The following is a 23,516-nucleotide window of genomic DNA, read 5'->3' on the forward strand; positions in this document are numbered from 1 at the left end:
GAGGTTAGAAAAATCAGTAACTCATTTTCTTTTTTGTGTGTGTAGCCTGCAATAATAATAATAATAATAAAAAAACAATCAAGTAACACCGGGCTCTCCTTCTTCAGCTTTTGGCCCTAAAATCTTATTTTCTTATCTTCCATAACAGAGCTTATGAACCAAACATGGTCAAGTCAAATTGAGTAGGCCTACCTGTGTAGAGCAAACACAGAAAAACAAAGATTTGAACAAACAGTAGAACCGTGAACAGAGAAAAAAAAAAATCTTCCGGCAGCCTTAGAGTTCAGCAGAACAAGTGCTTTAATTGTTTTGAGTGACGCTTATGGAATGGAGTGTATTATTATTATCATCATCAGTAAATGTGAAGACCAATACACATACATCAACATTTTGGCCTCTCTGCCACTGAAAGGGAACTCCCATCAACCATTGTAAGACAGCTACACGCACACACGCACTCACGCACGCACGCACGCACGCGCACACACGCACGCACGCACGCGCACACACGCACGCACACACACACACACGCACACGCACACACGCACGCACTCTCACTTTAACCAATGCATTAGTCTTTTAGAAGAGGTCTTAAAGATAATTATATATATATAGTATATTATATATATATAATTTTTTTTTTGTTGTGACATTGAGATATTGATGTTTTTAAATTTATTTTGAGGCCAAATTCTTTTCCCCCCCATCTCGGCAGACCTTGCATTGCTTCTGGTTATTTGCATTTTTAATCCAACTTTCCCTTAACACTTGAAAAAGCAAACAAACACACTTTTTGACATGTTCACAAATCAGCAATGCATACCACGCTCCATCTCCCATTACATGTAAATAAAAAAAAACAAACACCAAAACAAATTCAGTTTCAAACAGACACGTTTTTACACATTACACAATGTTCTTCAAGCTCATGTGGGGTAAGTTCTGACTGCTGAAAGATGCTTTTGGCAAGTTAACGGTGGCCGCATGTTGAAGTGGAGAGAAGTCCCCAAAGCAAGGACGTATTCATTTTGAAGGTACATCTGCAGGGCGTGTGTGTTATTATTTTCATTCATTTGCATCTATTAAAGTCTGGTATCATTATAGCCCTTCCTCACATGAGACCCAGAGTTAATATTCCCAAAACAGAACACAGGGAAACTCTGTCTCCCAGCATGCACTGCTCTGTTTTCTACTTTGTTTATGCTTTAGCCTCCAGGGCCCAACAGAGCAAAGAATACTGGAAGATGTTTTCTTTATGACACATCTTATGTACAGTTTGAGCTATATGACAACAGAAACAAAACATCCGATTAATAGTGAAGAACACAGAAATATCAAATAACCACTGACTCAGGATGATCTATCAGCTGAAAAACCTCCCTGATAACACGCAGGCAGTCTGGGTAGGACAAACAAAGATGGAAGCAAGAGAACAAAAACGTGTTGCAGAAATGAATAGGAGCTGTACATTGAAGTGAAATTTTGGGACAAAAAAATGAAAATCAAGTCACATTCCTGAAATGTTATTGCGCCTTTGGGAGTTTGGTTAATATGATAAAGATGCTGACAGACTCCTGAGGTGGAGGGGGAAGCACGTCGAAACACAATCACGTTCCACGATCCACTTCACACACGCACACACACACGCACACGCACGCACGTTCTTTATAAAGGCAGGACCAGCGTGAAGGAACAAGGGATTAATATCGGCAGACGAAAAGGACGCCTGCACACACGGAATAGTCAAGATTTATGGATTTGACGTGACAGAATTGAAGCTCATCAACCATATTTAAATTTAAGACAGCTATTGAACTCTGTTGTCTGTTCATAGTTTTGTTTATGCGTCTGCAGAAATGTAAATAGGGTTGAAGACGCGGGGAGGGGTTGAACAAATAATGCATGTCAAAGTAAACACCCTATTATTAAAATAACCTTTGTTTTAAAAAAAGATTACAAAATATAAAATTAAATAATTTTGGAGTATAAAGGCACACATCTTGCACAGTGTATACAATGAAAAACAGTTATTTAAAGCATGGTAGGGACTAGTTTACGACCGAACAGCTAACAAATCTGGTTAAAGTGTGCGGACACAAAGAACCTGAACAGCTAACAACACACACTTAGAGAGGGAAAAGGAAACGTAGTCCTGTGACATGCATTTTTTTTTTTTTTTTTTTTGACTTTTTCTTTTCGGTACATCTATAGTAAGCATAGTATAAATTCAAGCAGTATCATTCTTCATTTACCACAGCACCGTCAGTCGTTTTCCAAAGGGTGGCTCCTTGTTTAAATACAACTACATTTCACGACTAAAATCCAATGTAAAAATATAAATGTGAATATAATCTGAAGATTTGAAACAAACACATCGTGATGGAAGCTTTCGAATGGGTTAGAATAGTCAACGAGGACGACTTGACTTGTTTTAGTTGGTTATCCAGAAGTGATACACAACATCACACGCACAACAACGTTTCTCACTTACATACACGTATATTGCATTTCCCTTGTTAAGACCATATCGAATAATTGGGATCGTATTTGTAACATTTGGTTCCTTTTCCTCTTGTGCAAAATAGACAAAAAAAAAACTCAGAAAAAAAGAAAAGAAAAAGATAATCACATCAATGCATAAAACGGCCAAATTCAAACACAGATAAACCACCGTTTAAAAAAAAAAAAAATGTCAACAATAACAACACGACGAACACAATGAATAAGAGACTCACAGCGGAGGTTAGAGAAGAGAACGATGCTGATCGTGTTAATGACTTTATAACACGGAGCTTTTCTTCCCGGCCTCCCTCCTCCCCCCTTTTCCTTCTCCCCTCTTTATGAACACTGACACGCGCGTCACGTCGCCATCATTGGGTGTGTGATGGTATGACGCTGGAGGTAAACAGTCTTCTGTCTGCCCTGAACGCTCAGTCACGCCAAACCCAGCACAACCACAGAGTGCTTCTCAGAAAAGGATTGGAAAGGTTAGTTTACAAAAAAGCCCTGTGCACAGAACTCATCCACTCTCCTCGTCTAATATTGCAGTAATTTCTTCCAAACCAATCCGAGCGGTAAGAAGCACCCGTAGGTGAGAAACAGTGGAGAAGACAGGATTAGATACCCGGCCACTAAAGATGAAATTCTTTCTTTCCTCTATGTTGCAGCGCATGTAACAGAACCAGAGCTCCTAACCTCGACTAACAAATAAAAGTGCAACTTTTTTTTTTTTGATTTCACTCATAAGGTGCTGATGGCAACAGAAGGTCAAGGGGCTGCTGATGTTTGGATGTGACACCCTTTAACAAAGATATATCAGCAGCCACGCAGGACTTCTTTGTGATTTCCTGCCACAGGAACAAAAAAACCAAACTAACAATGCCTGACATATGCAGAGTCCCTGCAAGTACACTGACGACTACTGAGGTGCAACTAGTGCTGGTAAACGAGCGGTTACAATTTACTGCGACAAGTGAACTCGTCTCAGTTTTTGTCTGACGAGTCGGTGGCGAGAGGATAACCCAGAAGCTCAATCTAATGACTGTACACGACGGACCGAGAGGGGAAGGGGGAGATGTCTAAAGGGTGAGTGACGGAGGGGGAGCTCAAATGGGAAGTTTGGTTTGGCTGAGTACTTGTGTAGCATTTGGATGGGGGTTCTGGCAGTTGGCCTATTGGAAGACTGCGTCCTACTTCCTGAATCGAAGCGATTGCATTAGGCGAGGTTTAGCATGAAGGTCCTAATAAGGTCTCGCCTGAGCCTCTTCTTTTGTATTTTTTAGAGGAACCTCCGTGTGTGTCGTAATCTGTACTCCCCGTTCTGCACACGTCATATCCTCCCCCCTACCTCCCCTTAACATCAAAACAGACGAACACAAACATACAAAAAACAAATAGGGTGCTGGATGTTGTAATAGAGGTGATTAAAAAAGCCATATTCCCACATAAACAAGACAGACAAAAACATATGATGTAAAAAAAAAAAAAAAAAAAAAAAGTAATGACTTGAACACTTGCTTTAAACACCCTTATCATCCAATGTAACACATGAACATAACTCAACATGGAGAGGTTAAATGTAAACGAATGATGGGTTTTAGTTTAGCTGCAGAGCGTGGCACCCCGCTAAAGGGGGAGTGACAAACAAGGAGTGAGGGTGACACAAAGCCATCACAGCGCCTGATTCGTTCAGCCTCTGGATGGTTTTTTTTTTTTTTTTACTCTCTTCCCTGCCCTCCTCCCTGCTTGCCCTCCCCCTCTCTCATGTGCCCGTGTGCCTCCTGTCGCTCCTCGAGGCTATGACAGGATAGTGGTGATGAAATCGTAAAATCTCTTCGAGTACTGCTCTGGGTTCACCGTGGAGATCTCTGCTCCGGCCTGTAGAGGGACACACAGAAAACTATCATTCTTCACATGCGGCATATTAGCCAATTCACTTTTTCAATCACCATTTTACTTGTGAATATTATTGAAGTGGTTTTATACACTGCAGCGTACCCCGTGTTTGACAGTCTTGGCGGCGTGGGCAGCTTTCTTCTTGGCATCGTAATGCTGCAGGATGTCTATGACAGCCATGAAGTACACCTCCTTCCTGGGAGCACCTGTGGTTTAAAACAAATGCACCCTGAATGAGAACCTGTGCGTGCTTACTTTGAGGAACAAAAAAAACACTTCAAATCAAAATTCACATCAAATGCATTCAAAGTGTAGAATCACCATGTGCCAATCTCCCAATACACTTTGAAATGAAAAGGAAAATAGACGACAGATATCTGGCTAAAGAATGAAAGTATGCAGATTAATGAAATAAAATATTGAAAAATAAACAACTCCAAAAAAAGTGAAGGGACATTTGGACGTACTACTTACCGTACAAATCCAAATAAAATCCCAGCTATAAAATCATAAGAGTTTTAGTCATGTTTGATCTAGTTTTTCTATCTGAATATTAAATGTTTAAAACTTTCTTGTATATAAGGTGAAAAAAGCTCCAATGACTAAGATGGTGAAACGCCATGCAGGGCCTTAAAGGTTAGGAAAAGGATCTTGGAATCAGGAAGATTTATTTTGACAGCAGCATGACTGATGACTGAAATGAAAACGACAATACCCAGTAGGGGGAGCTCTAACTTCTTTAGTTTGGACTAAGCTGATGAATACGGCCCTTGTGCAGCAGGGGTTGTAGTTTAGAAAAGTATTTTAAGGCTGATAAATATAGCGTTTGGCTACTGACTCTCATTGCTTTTGATGGCGTAGACATCAATGCTGGGGTCAAACTCTCCAGGTGACAGGGGCTTGGTGCTGTCCAGGGTGTTACTGGGACTGTCAGGGGGCGTTCCGATGCCCCCTCCGTCACTTTCTCCCTCGTCCTCGGCCTCGTTGTCCTCGCTCTCCACATCTTCCTGCTCGGCCCGCTCCACGTCGTGGATTCCCACCAGCAGACTGTAGTCCATGAGCTTCAGCTGGGCCAGGAACTGAGGGGGGGGGGGACAGACGGAAGGACAGAAGAGGAAATAAAAGCGGAAGAGGAGACAGGAGGAGTGTGTTTACTGAGGGACCATGCGTATTATAATTATTATAATAGAACAAACTAAGAAAAAAACATGAATAAACAGAAAAAAAACAGACATAAGGTGTTTTCAACTGAAGTAAACCAGCTTAAACAAAGGATTGGCGTTTAGGGGAGATATGAGATTTCCATTTTACTCAGAGCTCCTGAAATCTGTTTTTCTGAAGCCCCACTAAAAAGCTTTGCTCTGCTATATTAATTTCTATAAATAACAATATACCAGTTTCTAATGATGGAGGAACTGTGACATCCTGGCAGCAATGCTCAGTATTCCTAATAAGTACTACGTTCTTTTATTTGTAGGTGAATGCAAGTCAAAGATTCTTTTTGAACACATACCTCCACATCTTTCCTGAGCTTCTCCAGGAACATTTTCTTGTTCTCGTCATCAATGTGGATCTTCTGCCCATCATTGATGAAGTCATTGTCCTTGTAGGTGGGCAGCTCCTTGGCCTGCCCATTAGCATCAGAAATTAGCAACCAAATAAACACCACAGAAACGCCAACACAACCTCAGACAAACGGGACTGTAGGCAGAACATCTGGGCAAAAATGTGACATAACTCTGATGCTCAGGTCAAATGTTTTTGTTTGACAGGATGAATCACTGTTCGTACGTATTTATCTAACCACTGCACAAGCTTAAATGATTGAAGTATTTCACAACTGATTGAGAAATCTTAGATTAAGGTAAAAAATATATACAAATGTTTTTATTTACTAGATTTAAAATAGACTCAGTGCAGGGACACCAGGATTGTTGTTCTTCACCTTTTTCCCCAGAATACCTCCATGATTGAATAGACTGTTAGTGTTATTATAAAGGACTAGACGATAACATACAGCTGTCTAGTTCAAAAAGAACTACGGGGTATTTCAAAATGCATAAAGACAAAGATTATGTCTAATCGTGGACAGTAGTCTCATCCAAAGTGTGTTTAAATGCAACTGCCTGACAAGACAAGCCTGCATGTTGAAATACCAAAATACCAAAATGAGGCTTTGAGCCCGTGGTTTGTTAGATAAGCCTGCGTGATTCAAATAAAGCATATAGAAGTTTTGAGTTGGCTAACAAAGTACAGGCAGTCTGTCCAAACCAAGGCTGGCCTCTCCCCACGCTAAATGCTTTCACTGTGTACACCAGTACATGCAGCATGCTCACAGCAGGGTACAGATCCATCTGATGCACTTATTGGAATATTTTCCAAAATGTTTACAGTGTTGCCTCTCAGTACCACCAAACCCATGAAAACGCCATCTTTTAGAGGCAAATTGCACAGAAATTTAGACAGCTTTGAAATGCATCTGCTGGATCCACACACTTAAGTGTCAGAAAAAAAAAGGCTGTGGAACTCAAGAGCCATGTTGGCACTGGTTCTGCCTCGGCACAGCATCGTTTCCTCATCATTTTGACGACCTATACCTACACGATATATCATAAAAATGTGTCCTTAATTGACGCTTCCCTGAAACCAGACTTCTGTTTGTATTTAATGTAACCCCCTTTTTTTAATCTCTGAAAAGCTTGTAGACTCCATCTATGTGACTGATTCCCACATTATCCACCCTACAAGCACAGGTATGAAGGAGTGTCCTATTAAAGTGTCTCTCTACTGGGTTTCATTTTTTTTCTCAGCCTGTAGGGGGAAGAGGTGTTATATGAGGAGGAACTGACTTTTTAAGTCATTGAGGAAGAAGAGAGCAGGAAATGTGGTAACAGGGTGGCAGCAGCAGATTAGCTACTACAGAGTTTCTATGGCAGCAGGAGAAGAGCAGCAACACAGCAGCGCTCTATAGCATTAGAATGAGCTCAGACAACACACACACACACGCACACACACACACAAACACACATACATAGAACATCTTAACACAAATAAAGACAGAGGATACATATCACAATGTCGGACTTTTTAAACACACATATAAACAGACATAGACCTCAGATTTGAATCAATATGGGATGTATTTGTTAGACTGAGATTAGATGCAACATAAAAAGTAAACAAGGACAACATAAAACTGACTGCAAGGAGTGAACATAACCTGAAACATTTAACAGGCCTGTCATCTTAAATGACACCTCAACTCTTCCACTCATTCATCTTTCTATACTTTCATTTACAACGGTGTCTTATTGCCATCATGCCACACGTGGTCAGTCGTCTTACAGGTTCATAACATGTCATGCTTTCTCCCAGTCATGCATTGGATGCCATCAGTCGGCCAGTTGTTGATTTAAAATGACTGAAAATGAAATGTGTCGGACTTGTCAGCGGGGTACTACACCGAGGCAGCAGAAAAACAGAAAGACACCAGAGGCAGCGAGTACTTTGTGATGAAACCCGTAAAGCAGTGTGATGGTCAAATGTCTCTCCCCGACTGACACAACTGAACTTGTTTCATTTCTTTCTGCTGCCAAAAAGTTGGAAAAGGGGTGTCGGTGTCTGACGATGTTGATGTGATAGGATAAAGCTACAGCTAATAGAGATTATCTTCCACAAAAGGGACTTTATGTCAGTAATGCACAGTTTTTTTTAGTAAGTTTGGAGGTTAAAAATACAATTACAAGGTTTTTAACTATTTTCAAATGTGAAGTGCTTTCTTTTGAAAAACTATTTGTTGGAAATTATCAATGCGGAGAGGAAACTATAAGAAAGTGCTCCTCATTATTTGCACCCACATGATTCTCTAAAATGTTACCTTTAACGGCCAAACCTTTGCAGCCCTTTCAATGAATGTCTGAACGCATTGTGGCGTTCATTTGCATGGCTATTATTTCAAGAAAACTGAAGGCGATGTTCCCCCAGGACTACAAACAAACTAAGAACTGCGACACAGTTCATTACAGTATTTACTATGAGATACCTACAATATGGAGTGCCCTTAAAATGCTACTTATCTCAGACGACTGCGGATATTAAAAATAACTGTCCAGAGTCACTGTTCCTTTGGCATGTATACAGACTCATCTCTTTTCCAAGAGTTTCGGCTCATCTTCAGCCAAATACTTTTGATTTCAGCATACAAAGGCTGCAGGACACGGAGCCAGGAATTCTCATCCTTTTAAGAGACTAATTCTCTTTATCATAGAATTTGCATGTACAGCCTTAAATTGGAATACAAATCTAAATGGACATTTGTGACAGGCTGAGCTGAGGGTGACTGTAATGGATGAAAAGTGAGTAAAATATGGCCTTTAAATGTGGATCAGCTTGGAGAAGACGAGGGAACGAAAATGCTCGGCTGTGCAAAATGATAATAATCAAATCAAACAATAGAATAAGGTTGGTTTCATAGATCATGCCTGGTATATGAGCCCTGGTTCTCTTACATCTCTTACGTGTTTCATGGCGCAGTAAAAGCGCGTGGCAATCCGCAGTGTTTGCAGCCTTTGCTGAACGTTACCAGATTTGGGCCGCGGGGGCGCGTCCTCTGATGGGGGCGGCTGCTAGAAAAGGGGGAGCGAGGGAGGGACGGTAGGGGTGGAGGATAGGAGAGAAGGAAGGAGAGAGGAAGGGAGGAAGGAAGTTGAAAGTAAAGGCAAAGTGTTTAAATGTTACAGAACACAACTGTTGTTGGAGGAGGGTTGTAAAGGGCATCAACGCGGAAGCTCCGTACGACCAGTGAAGGAGATTATAAATCTGATCAGTATTAAACATGGCTGGGTCAGAAGTCTTATCAGTGGCCAACAGCTACTGTACAGTCAACATCTATTGGTAATTAGTGTCATGATTTCTGAGATCACACCATTTCAGTGCTTTTACTTTCATTCAAAAAGGATTTTAGATCCTGTCTTGAATAATACATTGAACTGTTCATATTAAAGAGTCACATTTCATGTGTGCTTTAATCTAGCCGGCCTAGCCTGATATTATGACTGTGTCCTTGTAGGGAAAGCAAGCAGCTAGGCTGAGCTATATAACGCTTGGCTGAGGAGGAGCTGGAGCTATGAAGCGCAAGGGAGCAACTGTAAACTCATTTATTTTATCTGTACTTTGCAAAATACTATTCAGGCGTGGTACTATCTGTAGGGGCTTACAACTACTGGATGGCCGCCGACTAATATAATATCCAGGTGGTTCACAGTGCTCAGTCATTCTGACACATCACAGCCATGTGCCCCCACTGGAGATACCAGCCAGTGCTGGCATGAGGAGAAAGAGGAGAGTGAACAAAAACAACAGAACATCTTTAGCAGATACATACTGAGCAGAGACCCAGGGGAGACATGTGGTATTCAACAAACCAAGAACCAGTCGCTAATAACATACAAACACTACCTCTGTATTTACAAGGTCAAATATCACACACTGTGATCACATGAATCCTCTACACAGTGTGTCAGCATCCTGAATGGGTCATGGACAGATACAGTTAAGATAAATCAACTAGTATGATCTGATGAGCTGAAATGAGACCAACCTAGCTCCTTTGAAGATAGAGGAAGAAATGTGTCACAGATCGTCTGCTCGTAAAAGTGCTGTACATTCAAATGTGTCGATGTATTTTTGCTGAAACACTGAAATGGCAGCGGTAATATCATTTCATGAAAAGAAAAAAACATGTCAAATGTGGGTAGAACAGAACATGTCCACAATGTGCAACAGAATGAGGCTGGTGTTCATACACATCGAAATGTGCGAAATAATTCAACTTCAAAAAAAGATGCAGAAAAACATTATATACCATGCAGACGCATGCATGAAAGGGAGCGCTCATGCAGTCGGGAGAACTTTGCCGTGCTTGATGTTTGTGTGTGTGTGTGAAGCAGTTTTTTTTTTTTTTTTTTTTTTTTTAAACACATACACACTGTACCTTCTGAACAAATCATTTTAGACATTCATTTGACAAAATGCACCATCGTTTTTACTGGCAACTGCAATGTTTGTGAAACTAGCTAACAACACCTAACCACTGGTGAGAATTTGCTTAAATGTAGAGTTGACTTAACCTGCATAAGAATGATTTCAAGGAAACACACAAATGTACAGCCACCCTTTAAGTGGGTAACTGCAGGTGGATTTAAGTCTTAGTGTGGGTGTTTCATGTCGAAAAAGCAGCATGTCAGGTTCTTGTCTTTGATGTCTGAGTCTAAGTCGTGTCTTTGAGGCCTGCAGTAAGTCGGGTGTGAATGTTTGTGTATAAAAGTTTGTGTGATCATGTCAGGAATAGAAGATGTATTACTCTGTCAGGTTAACTGTATTAGCTGAATTTGAATGGAATATAGAAATGGCCAAGAGACAACACTTGGAATAAGTCTGAAGTTTAACAGTTAGATCAGTGTTGTACAATAACATCTCCATCGATGTTAAGCCTGACAAAAATAGATCCTGGTGCTTCTTAATCTTTACTGCTAGACTGCAAATGATGTCTCACACACACAACCGAGCTGCGGACAAAAGGAGGTCGCACAGTAGTCCCACGTGTGTTAAATCCTCCGCTGCTTTTTTTTTTTTTTTTCACCCATCTGTTTTAACCCCAATAACGTTTTGTTTCTTCTTCCAATTAAAGGAGGCTAAATTTAGTTTGGGGATTCCCTGAAATCTACCATGCCTCACTGCACGGTGCCTCACCATTAAGCCCCTGTAAAACCCAGTGGAAAGTTCAAACCCTTCAGGGTCAAAGCAGTGATACACTCACTTTTTTTCATGGTCAGACAAACCATGGAGCAATGTGTGGAGACGTGCAATGCATAAAAATCCCTTTGGACATCAGTCCCCTTCCAATAACGCTGAGCCGACAGGTCAAACCAACAGTACCCTTAACGCACAGTGTTCAAGGACACTGTAAGCAATTTCCATCACTTTAAAGTCAAAGCCTTGTGTCCATTAAAAATACATTATTTATACTGTATCGAGTGAAATGCCCATTCTAAATGTTCACTTAGACAAGTAGAGCATTGAACCATCAGGTCCTTTGCAACATGAATGATATATTTATTTATGACAGCTGACTCTGTCCAAGCAGCCGAGAGCCAAAAGAGCCAGTCTCACATGAGCAGCGACAACATCAATCAAATCGCACAGCTAAAACACACAACACCCAGTCAGACACACAGCTATACAGAAAACACACCAAAGAACATCTCAAAATCATGAGACATCTGACTGAGTACAACTCAAAACCAACAAATTCAAAGACATCCACACACACACACACAGACACACACACCCACCCACACATACACACCTCTCAATCTTTCACACACAGACAGCAAGCAGGGGAACTGATGGAACAGCAGAAGCGAGGTTAGAGGGGATGAAGCAAATTAAAGAGACACAAAAGGCGTGCAGGGGCTGGAGAGGGAATGGGGTGATGAAGTAGGTGCTAACTGAAGGAGATGGATATGTGTTACTGTCATCTTCACCCAAAGAAAAACAAAAAAAAAAGGGGTTGTGTTCGTTGGGACTCTGGGGTGATGACAGTAAGCTGAGAACTGTTTAAAGAGGTGTTGGTTATTGAAACCACAGGTAACACAGTTTGTTTTCTCTCTCTCAATGATTGTCCATATAGCTTTTAATGTAATCTAAAACGACAAAAGAAGTTTCAGTATGAGACATCAGTATTTATCTGATGTATGATAACTGTTTAAGTTTTGAGTTTCTGATCACTTAATAATAACCCTTCTTTCTGAAATGAAATTGACACCAGAATCGAGAGCTGTGCGGCGCGTCAGTGCTATGGAAGTGTCCATCTGTTCAATCCACACTGACTCTGACCTCCCCCGTCACACAACCAGCTGTCCTTTCAGCAGCGCAGCTTCTGATGTGCTGAAACGATGGCAGTGTGTTTAATGGATACAAATGATGTTTTAGAAAGCTATGTGAAAGGTAAAAATAAAATGTGTTGTGATAGTCTGTACTAAGTTTTAGTTTTATCCACCACATATAGAGAGGGATCTTGATTTTCTGTGCTATTTCCCTACACTTAAACAATTCAAGTTGTTTGTGTTTTTATCTTCAACTATGCAGTGTTGGTGGGATTGATACAGCTGTAGTACATCAGTTTTGAAAGACAGTTGGTGGACCAACAGCTTAATTACTCTAAAGACGCTTTATTTTAAGATGTGTCTAACTGTACCGTGTACTTTTGATGCATCTGTTGAATTCGCTTTTGATTTGTAACACTCTAATGTTAAAGAGTTGATATAATGGTGTTCATTTTCTCTGTAGGTGTACAGTAAAGGACAAGAAGTCCTGCCTGTGCTAAACTTTAAACGTGTGCATGAATGTATAACAGCTGATCCTGGCTCACAAAAGGTGACTGTACCTTCTCCTTGTCGCTGGCCTCTCTTGCCACAGTGGATCCCTGGAGACAAAAAAGATAGAAATCACTCTCTATCATCCAGTTGTTACACAAAAGCACTGAAATGTCTTTTTACATACTCTACTTCCTACAGATACTCAAAACCCTTATGCATGCCTGAACACAAGAGCTCACCCTATTAGGGAAGCAAGGCACCAGGCTTAAAAAAAAAAAAGAGCTCTTTCCCGATGGATGATGCCTGTTATGTCAAACATGGAACTCTACCTTGTGTTACCAACTTTGGGTATATTAACAAATGACAAAAAAATGTACTTGCACACAAAATGTATCAAATATTCAAACAACAGTCCAGCCTTTGTGCAGGTAAAGGTGTACATGTAGTTTATATCTAATAACTTCCCCCCTCCCCTCTTACCTTAAGATCATATTTTTTGAAGACGGAGAGACGATGAGAGAAGACATTGCGTGTGACAATCATGTAGGTCTCATCTCCATCTACGGTGAGCCGGTACATCCCTAGAAACTGGGGCAGCAGCGTGTTCCCATGGCACTCCACAATGAACTACCAAAAGAGAGCAAGGAACATCAATTGAATGGCCCTTTATAGACGCAATGCACGTTAACTAACTGTCTTGAAATAGAGACACAGGAAATAAGATTTAAAAAAAAAAGAGAACATAGCATAATCCCTATAATCATAACGAGGAGGCTATAACATGGGAAAGAGTATGAGCATCTCTGACACTTTCTAAATTTCAGATCCAAATCAATAGATAGGACAAAGGTTATAAAACTTCATCCCTTGTGTATGTCATTGAGAAGATGTAATGCAAGTAGACAAGAAGGGTTCAGATTTAAATATATATTACTCATGTTGTTTTCATGTGGTCCCATCATGAACAGGCTGCTTTAGAGAATGAGAGAGAGAGTGTCTCTTCTAGCCTGAGCTCTCCCTCAGAGTTGTGTGTTTGCCTCAGTAGACTTTGAATGCAGTAAAATCTTTCTAAAGGTCATTTGAGTCGACCAAAGACAAGCAATTGTAGAATGTCTCTTATGAAGAATGAATGCTTGAATTGAGATATCTCATTGTGAGACGGGTTGTTGACACCTGGTGGTATTTCTTCAGAATGTTGTGCATCTCGGCCACATCCTCGCTGCTGATGGTCTTGATGACGTAGCGTTTGTCGCAGGAGGTATGGAAGCGAGCTCCGCTGCGCCCCTGGGCCTCACTGTTCAAAGGAGCACTGCGCGTCAGAGAATTCTGCAAACACAGAGAAAAGAATAAACTTTGAAATCGGGATGTACACAATGTCAAATGATCAGCTTAGCTTATCAATTGTTTTTGTCAACCTTGCCTTCATAGAGCCAAGATAAAGTTTTCATTAGTTGTACAGTGTTTTAAATCCAAAGGCTCTACTTGCACGCCCTGACCAAGTAAATTAAGAAATGGTCCAGGTTGATAAAATGAAACTCTAATCTGCTCACACATCAACTTCAGAACTGAAGTGTGCAAACCAACAACTAAAACAAAAAAATGTTTTTTTTTTATAAAATATATAGTTTGTCTCACTAAATACAGAAAAGTGTTTATTCAGCTATGAGTGAGAATCAATACTGATACTGTCGTGACAATCAGTAGGGCTGAAACATAGTTTTTCTCACATAAGTTTGATATAGCCGCTTTCTAATGTGTGTGAATACAGAATTCCTTCATCTACCTTCTTGTTGTGACCAACCTCTCTCTTTCCAGTCTAAACATGTGGGGTTCTGACCCCTGCGTCTGCTGCCTGTCCAAACCTACACACAGACACAAACAGCTGCTGCCCAGACTTTGGAGCTCAAAAGTAACATGATCCAACACCCCTGGCTCAATGCCTCATTCTACAAGAATTCCTCATGTCCTCTAACCTTAGTTCCCTCTCTGCTCGTCAATCCAGACCATCTACTGCTTATAATGTGAAGTGAGGACCAACCTTAAGTGGTTGCAGAAAACAGCAGGTTAAGCAGCACGTTCTCGTGTTTAATATTGGTTTCAGACTTGTTTCCCAAGAGTTTAGAGCTTGGACCCTAAGGGGTCTTCTTCAATTCAGGTCCTGGTGTTACAATGAAGTGCTGTGTGTCAGAGGCTGAACATGTTTCAGAGGCCCTTTGCCTGAGGCTCTCATAGATGAAAGCTTTTAAAGTAATATCTTAATGTTTTTGTTTCTGTCATTTTTTCCACAACGTATTTATTATTATGTGTGGAAAAACGTTAATCTGTTTTGCACTTCAGCTACCCACCACAAACTTAATTGAATATAGCCAGCATTGCTCATTAAAACTAATGGTTACTGCTGCATGTCATCAATAGAGCAGGGCTGCAGCTGGTGCTACCCAGTACCCACTGGCTGTGATGAGGATTATTACCAAAGTAATTAGAAATAATGCCAACAGGCTGGTTTCAAAGCAAGAACAAAAAGAAAATGTTAAAAATCAGTTAACCCTTTTGACCACAACGTAATTGGTGCCTTCTGGAGGAAAGTAACTTAATGTTGAGAATGTCACAACATTCCTTTTCTCTGGCCAACGTCTTAACACCCCGCCTGCCCACTCACTGCAGCCAGCCGAACCCTAATATAAACATGCAAGAAGGACAGCTGCAGTGAGCTAGGACACAATGACCCCCAAATACTGCCAACTCATGGCCTGCTCTGGGATAAGGGATTTATGGAGGAAGAGTGGAAAATAAAGGAAGAGGTGGAGCAGGCTCAAACTAAAGGAAGAAAGGAGAAAGAGCAACAGAAAACATTTGACTTGTGAAAAAGTTTTACATGATTCACTGTTCTTATAGTCCTAGATGGTTATCTTTTTTAAATACATAAGATTCATACAGCTGCATTAAAGGAAAATGTATCGCTTGCAGTTCATCAAACTGTAGCTGTTCACACTTATTAAGAACTAAAAAGCTGACATATTAAACCCAGAAGGGATTGTGATGGTGCTTTTCATACCAGAAAGTCCAGGTCGTCTATGCCAAACCTCTCTCTGAGGTTTCGAAACACCAGAGGGCAGTACTCCTTGAACTTGAAATGGCTGGGCATATTCTCCCTGTGCGTAGAGAAAAAACAAACACAAATGACTACTTTGATGAGATGCTATAGGTCAGCCATAATATATTTATTGTACATATAAAGACCTTACTTGTTGAAGAGGTGGTTGTCCACTTTGATCTTAGAATAGGCCTTGAAGTCGTCTGGCATGAGCATGATGGGGATCTGAACATGGCTTAACTCGTTTATCTGTACAGAAAAGAGACAGGAATGAAGGGAAACTCAATGAGGAAGTGAGGAACTCAAAGTTGTCTTCCACGGAAGTGTAATTAGAAGGTTACATTGGAAATTACACAAGAAGTAAATCTAAATGCCTTGGGATAACGAGAGGGTAAAAAAACCCATCATCATCACAATTGCAGTGTTTCCCCTAGGTTTACAGCAGTATAATGGTAGGGGAAACACTGAATTGTATTAACATCTTGTGTGATCGTCACTGAAGGGAAATCCTGTAAATGTATGAAGTGGAATAACCAAAGAACACATCCTCAATTTGGATGAAACATCAGTTTTCTTCATTCACAATGACAAACCTGTGATGACTCTCAAAAATGCCCAAGCAGAATTCTACAGTCATTCAAACATACATCACAGTGGAACTTCAAATCTCAACTCATGTAACCTTTTCACAATGCAATAAAGTTCATCTTTAAACAGACTGTTGTAAAGACCAGCTCACACATTATTCCACATGAATGCTGATTAGATTCAGTGTTACAGAATGCAAACCTGACAATATGAAAGTATTTTGATATACTGCTGTATGTTAGTACACACAATAAAAAACACTGGTAGTCTGAATTTAATGTATTTAATGTCAACAAGCAATGCTTACTCACTCTGCATACGTACAGTTTACCAAATAGATTGAGTCCTTAGTATAATGTCCATGCTTTCACAACATTTTGATGCAGTCATATGAAGCTAAACCCTCAATAGGCCACCCTTAGACTAAATGGTGCCAATATAGTTGTGAAAAAATTCAGGAGAAAAAATTCAGGAGGAACATGTAGTAAGCACAGCTATACATAAACTGTGAGTCATAGCTAATATGCACTCATTTTTTACTAATCTTACTTCTAATTGTTATCACAACATTGATCAATGTCATCGCACATTGCATATCCTTCTTGTATCACAACGCAGGCCTAACATCTGCACATTAAAAAGGCTGAAATGCTTTGACAAGCCAATAGTTGAGGATGGTACGAGTGTTAGCATGAAAGGAAGTTAGGGTTCTGTTGCCATTGAAGGAAAGATAACTGTAAGGATTTACAGTAAATGACTCCCTGCTAAGTTTCAGTTTGAGCAGGTTCATGATTCAAGGAGGAAATCAGTTTTTTTTCTCTTCTGTTTAATGACAATTCTCTTTATGCACATGTTGAAATTCATTTTAGAAATGAGTCTTTAAAGTGGATAATAAAGAAAGATAGAGCACTCATCATTTCAATGCTCACATCTTGTCGTCTTAAACAAGAAAAATCCAGATAGAGTCCGGGAACCTTCGACTGAAAAAGAGTACTGTGTATAAAGAGAACAGTTTAGACCTGTATGGGTCAGAACAATGGATAAATTATGTTGTGAAATTCAGCACTATGTAAATAAACGTTCATTTGTTGAATGAAGAATTGGTTATGTTTTCAATTTGTCCAGTGTGTCCGAGCCTGACATATGTCTAGAATTAAAATAGTGATTGTGGATAATCAGGTGAATTAGCCTGTTTGCATTTCAAGTGTTTTATATTGATAGCTTGTGTATGCTTATAATAGCCATCAAACACAATTTAAAAGAACACAGCCCACTAAATCAAATCTTGCACACTGAATAAACAGGGGGATTCAAACACAAACGATTTTGCAGAAATTTCAATTCAAAGCTGGCCATGCGTCACATTGCTGTAATGCGTAGACCTGACATTTGTTATGACTCAGGCACAGCTTGACACAAATATAATGTGTGTGTGTGTGTGTGTGTGTGTGTGTGTGTGTGTGTGTGTGTGTGTGTGTGTGTGTGTGTGTGTGTGTGTGTGTGTGTGTGTGTGTGTGTGTGTGTGTGTGTGTGTGTGTGTGTGTGTGTGTGTGTGTGTGTGTGTGTGTGTGCGCGCGCATGAGAGCTTGCCTACTCGTTGTTGGCTGCAGGCATGGGTGCTGGCAGCTAGTTTGAATCTATTAATAACCTGTCATTCCACAAGCCACACTTGTAATGCAGGTGCACTAAATAAACTCAAACTCTGATTGACTATAAAAATAATCATAAAACATGCCTGTGTGTGTCCACAGTATAGTGCCAAATGTACTTAAGCCTTAAACATTGCTCGCAGCACGGATTATGCAGCCGTACAAGAGGTGGTGTCAGATTACAATCGAGGAGCTGCCTGAGAGGAATAGTTTTTACCGCGGGGATTGACTGTGGCGCTCAGATGCTTCAGGAGTATTTCAACAGATGGTACAGATAAAGGCTTTAGCATGACTGACTGACCCAATGACGCATCTGGCCATAAATATGTGTCCTTATAAGATCATAAGTCTCAAAGATATTCATGGCATCCATGCTCATGTTTTTTGTTGTAGAGTAAGATCAATACAGGGCATGATTAAGACTTTGAGTTGACCACAGCGAGCTTAAGATGGCTTACTGATAATGATTAGCAGGTTAATCTAAAAAGAGTATTTACTTGATCCAACAGCCTTTCAAATTTATCTATTTCTGTATTTAGACCTAGGCTAACATTGAGGACTCATAGATAGCCTGACTACTGAAGGATCACTGCCCAGGCAGAAACCTGTTTTCTCCTGGTATTAACATGTCTCTGATCACAAGTTGGCAGCTGTAAGAATAGATATAAATCAGGGCTGGGCGATATGACCCCAAATCAATATCACGATTAATTGAACATTTTACCTCATTGTTCACTGACACGTTCTCTACTGTAAATATGCTCAACTATTAAAGCTGGGATATTTTTTTCAAATGAAAGAGTGCAAATCTGATGAATTTATTTTGTGGTTATTTAATGAATATTTCAATCTGAAATCAAAGTATCGCATGAAATGAAACGACACTTTTTAGTTTTACAGTTGAGATTAACTTGTCTAAAACAGAAATAGAAAATAAATAACTTGCATTTCTTGCAAACAGTTTTTCTGCAGTGTTTATATTTGACTTCTTTTTGTTCAGTGCCGTCTTCTGCCCTGAAATAATCGACATGGGCAAGATTAAGTCGCTTAGAGGAAAGAAACTGATCATTAAGGTAGGGTTTACTATAGGCAGTGCCCTGGGCCACATCGAAGGACAGATTATCTCCGGAAACCAGGGCAACAATAGGTTTGAGTAAATGTTTTCTGTTTTCTGATTTTCTGGTGTCTCTTTCATATCTTTTGGCTTTACTATTTCTCATATCTTGAGCAGCATTTGCCCAAAATATTGCATCAATTGTGGCCTGTATTGCTTCAGTAAGGGACAGCCAAACAGAACAAAAGAAGTGGCTCTGATCCAGCAACGTTCAAATTCTACAAAATCTTGGATGAGATGCTTGGTCACAACCGTCTGCTTGCTACCACAGCAGACGGTTGTGTTGATGTCTGCTTCTCTAGAGCAAAGTGGGTTGTGTTGTAAAAAATAAACATCACAGGCGCATGCGCAAATAAGAAGCAGTAATCAGGTGATACGAGTATTTATTATGTATACAGGGATATGAATAGCCTGGATGGGTGCATGTTACTGCCATATCTCAGATATGATCAAAACTGGGATAAGACTCTTAACCGGGATACTGAAGTCCATGTAAACTAAACACACTCCATGACTGGTGTCTTTTTTTGTTTGTTTTTCGCACTTTGCTCCATTTTCTCATTTGCAACTCAAAACATAAACACCGTAATTAAACTGTTTCTCTTCTAGACTTGGAAGGTGTAAATGCAATTTAAGCCAAATTCAGTAGACAAACTGAATGCCCATCAAAGCCACGGGACTGTGAGTCCAAGTGTGCATGCTCCAGGTACTTTTACACGCGACAGGCTTTTTTTCCACTTCATGCTCCGCTGAGCAGTTTTCATTGGAATGAACGTAGCTCGGCCTCAAATGCTGTATCCACTTCTATAATACACCATGGGCAGGTGACACAAATTTATCGCTACAGACTGTAAAAAGGCGACAAAACTAACTACACATGATCTTAAATCAAGGAAAGATTTTAGTCCACATTATCAAGTTAATGATCAATTAAACCATCAATTTCACTTAACATTGTTAATAGAATAGAATTACTTTACTGATCCCAAACTGGGAAATTGTGGCGTTACAGCAGCAGGTTATCCAACACACAATATGAGTAAAAAAAATAACTCTACTTAACTAAAATAGTGTTGTCTCTTAATTTAAATTGACTGCAATGCTAAATCTGAGAGCCTATTAAAATAAGTAATCAAGCTAACAAACTAAGATATGCATCCCTGAAAAATTAGTTACTTGCTAAATTTAATTTTATCTGAATTATTACCAGTGAATTTGGAATGCACACCTGCAGACAGGAGTTCATAAAAGTAGCCAGAATGTTTGCCAGGCATACATTTATCTCATCAATCAAAGCATTGTAAAATATTTTATTAGAATAGCTCACATTCACAGAGTTATTTCAGTCTGTTTGTACATATATTGAACAAAGTTAAATGAACTATTTACTGGTCAGATGTAATACAAATCTCAGTGATCAAGTCTGCAAAAGTTTGTCCATTAATGGACAAAGGTCATTCTCTGTTTATCATTCCGACTTTCCTTTTGACTATAACTAAGCAAAATGCACAAAGTCACCATGGTAAAAGCTGTGCACTGTTCACCCTTACAGTCATTTGATGTTTTTTTTTTATTAGATGTGAGCGTTAGAACTTAACAGGAGTATCCTTTTACTATAAACACCCTTCAGGGTTATTGAACTTTTTGAAAGAAAAAAAAGAAAGAAAAAAAGCACAAAACATAGAATTAATGTTCACCATTAACAGAAAGAAGGAGATCATTTAATAGGGAAATCCTTGAAATAAAGACAGAGAAAAAACATACTTGAGAAAAAAAGGGAAGCAAGTTTGAAAACAGAAGAAAGCACCAGGAGAAAGAAAATAGAAAAGGAGGATATTAAAGAGACAGACAGAGCAGGAAGATGATCCAAGTCCACAGACGCCATATCTGAGAATGTTTCAGTGCCCTGGTGTGATAGGCACAGACGTAATAGTGATGCTGTAGCGCAGTTGCATTATGGGTACTCAGTGGGGAGATGTCGCCTCATCAACAAGGCTGTGTTTCACACAAGGGCAAAAAACAATGCCTGATTTTACCAAGCACACATGCCCTTCAGGGAGAATACAAGTGTGCTCAATGTTAATGCAAGTCATAGCGTAATGAAGGACACATATGGATGCCGGTGTAAGAAGGGGATGGAAATATCTGTAAAGATATAAATGGTCAAATCTGCATTAGTTAGACATAACTCCTAATGCAGCCATTTTTGTACTTTTGATATTTTAGTAGCAACTGTTCCAAATATTACAATCAAACTCTATGCAACCTAAAAAACTGCTGAGGAAGCACAAGTGTGACTCGATGTCACAATGACTATAGTGAGTTATTATTATTATTATTTTTTTTTTTACAAATCATGCCTTCAGCAGTCACTCCATTGTACCATTTTGTGTACTGAATAGTAAGCGCAGCATTGATTTTTTATAATGGCATATTGTCATGATGCCAGATGATTTTGAATGTACCTCCATGGAGGTGTAGCTAATAAAGCATATCGATCAGAACCTCACAGTACCACTTACGTTTGTTTGATCAGATGCCTCCAGCAAATCTATTTATCTTTATGCAGCTATCAAACTTGCAGACAAATTTCACACCACCACTTCCTGTTTGTCTCTATGGTGACGAGAACTGGTTTTCCGGACTAGAGTGAAGCAAGTGTGTGCTTTTTCTCCATTGGACAGGAAGTTGGTGGAGAGAGCATGCTCTGTCAGCAGTATGGCACAGCCTTATCTCTGTGCAAGTTAAATGACACGCTCTAAGCAGATGGCAGCGTTGAGATTTTAACAACTTTACCAAAGATATAAACAAAACAAAAAAGAACGGTTATTATCCACATGCAAAAAGAGTAATGAAAGATAAGAGAAACCTCATCTGATGTGACAAGGGAGAGAAGCAAAACTATTAAGGTGAGCTGTTATGAGGAGCCTGAAGAGCCTATACATTGGAAAGGGAAGTTGTGACTTTTTTTCTCACTTCTGATAACAATAAGAGCTTGCATGTACAACTAAAATGTACCAGTGTAAATAATCATATACCGTTTTATAGTGTTCTTTTTAAAAGTTGCCTTTGTTAGTAAAGGTCAGATATTATATTTTTCCCACCCATTCCTGTCAGTCAAGCTATAAGACTGACCTGATCTTTATTCAGAAAATATATAAATTCTGTGAAGTGTCTCTTAAAGAAAGATGTGACCACACTTATAACCTAATGTTTTAAAACTGGTAGTTGCTCTTTGGTGCAAGTAATACATTTAAAATAATTAGTATAAGCCTGGATCTGTCCTCATCTAAACCACCAAATTATGATCCCCATTTCATAAATCACATTTACATCAAGTTCTCATTGTACAGTACAAGAACTCCACAGAAAAGTACTGCCACAAGCACAAGGAAACAGTCGGTCATAAATCAAGAGACCAATGTTGAAATCAAACAGTGTATTTTACCAGTTTTATGGCCATTATATGTCAATGTGACACATCCCTTTAGTGTGGAATAGTTAATCAACAACAATAAGATCTTCATTCTCCAATGAATTATAAAAACTAAGCTTAAGATCCATCTTCTTTCTTCAGCCCTTTAATTTAACTAATATAATGGTAGGGGAAACACTGGTGTTCATTTGAGTCTTCTGACAGGCAATATCCAAGTCACACAAGCTTTCAATTATGAGGGCGAAATGGGACATGCGCTCTGACATGGCAACTCCTTGACAGCGCCATGGGACGTGCATCTTCTTTAATATCTATTTACAAGACATTAAAGTCAAAGTGGCTGTCATTAAAGTACAGTAGAGACTGACTGATTTTACGATTAACCATTATGTGGAGGTGTAAATACACCAGCGGGGAACCTGGATTTGCAGAACAGCTGTATTTAATGCAGATGTGCAGTACTCTATTAAAATTCAAATCACTTTGAATCTTTTATCTCTCTTTATTCAATGGCACAAAGAGACAAAAAAAAAAACCCTGGCCAAATGAACTATGATACGGTATAATTTTTGACCACAGTGGAGAGATTACATTCATTTGAATAAAGATAATCATCTAAAGATACACCCAGCTAAATGGAGATTCACTCAGCCTGATAATGTGTTTGAAAAACCACATAGAGTATGATACAGTTGCTGCAGCAGCTTGTGCAGTGTGTGGACCTGACCTTTTACCAACCAATTAAAAAAGGACATTACATCATCGCTTGACCTGTTATGAATCAAAGAACCATTGAAAGTTGCTTATCCTAGGATCCAACTGGAGCCCTTTTAGGTGCGAGGCCCTGAACACTGTACAATGT

At 39.6% G+C, this 23,516-nt stretch overlaps 1 protein-coding gene across 3 annotated transcripts in view; it reads right to left on the reverse strand.

The window, feature by feature from the left end:
* Positions 1 to 282: 282 nt before the first annotated feature.
* Positions 283 to 23,516, reverse strand: part of pip4k2aa (phosphatidylinositol-5-phosphate 4-kinase, type II, alpha a) — a 30,651-nt gene continuing 7,417 nt past the window's right edge. The window contains exons 3-12 of one of the 3 annotated variants that reach the window (XM_065948970.1): positions 16,019 to 16,116; positions 15,829 to 15,925; positions 13,947 to 14,099; positions 13,254 to 13,400; positions 12,842 to 12,880; positions 8,913 to 9,020; positions 5,909 to 6,022; positions 5,234 to 5,474; positions 4,498 to 4,601; positions 283 to 4,377 (exon numbers count right to left, since the gene is read on the reverse strand). In XM_065948970.1, coding sequence (XP_065805042.1) covers positions 4,297 to 4,377; positions 4,498 to 4,601; positions 5,234 to 5,474; positions 5,909 to 6,022; positions 8,913 to 9,020; positions 12,842 to 12,880; positions 13,254 to 13,400; positions 13,947 to 14,099; positions 15,829 to 15,925; positions 16,019 to 16,116 — 1,182 coding nt within the window. In that variant the 3' untranslated portion in view covers positions 283 to 4,296. Of the gene's footprint in view, positions 4,378 to 4,497; positions 4,602 to 5,233; positions 5,475 to 5,908; positions 6,023 to 8,903; positions 9,021 to 12,841; positions 12,881 to 13,253; positions 13,401 to 13,946; positions 14,100 to 15,828; positions 15,926 to 16,018; positions 16,117 to 23,516 lie in introns of all 3 variants that reach the window. The other 2 variants (XM_020654130.3, XM_020654134.3) reach the window with 2 other exon arrangements.

Source organism: Labrus bergylta, chromosome 20, assembly GCF_963930695.1.
Source record: "Labrus bergylta chromosome 20, fLabBer1.1, whole genome shotgun sequence".
NCBI classification, from domain to species: Eukaryota; Metazoa; Chordata; class Actinopteri; order Labriformes; family Labridae; genus Labrus; species Labrus bergylta.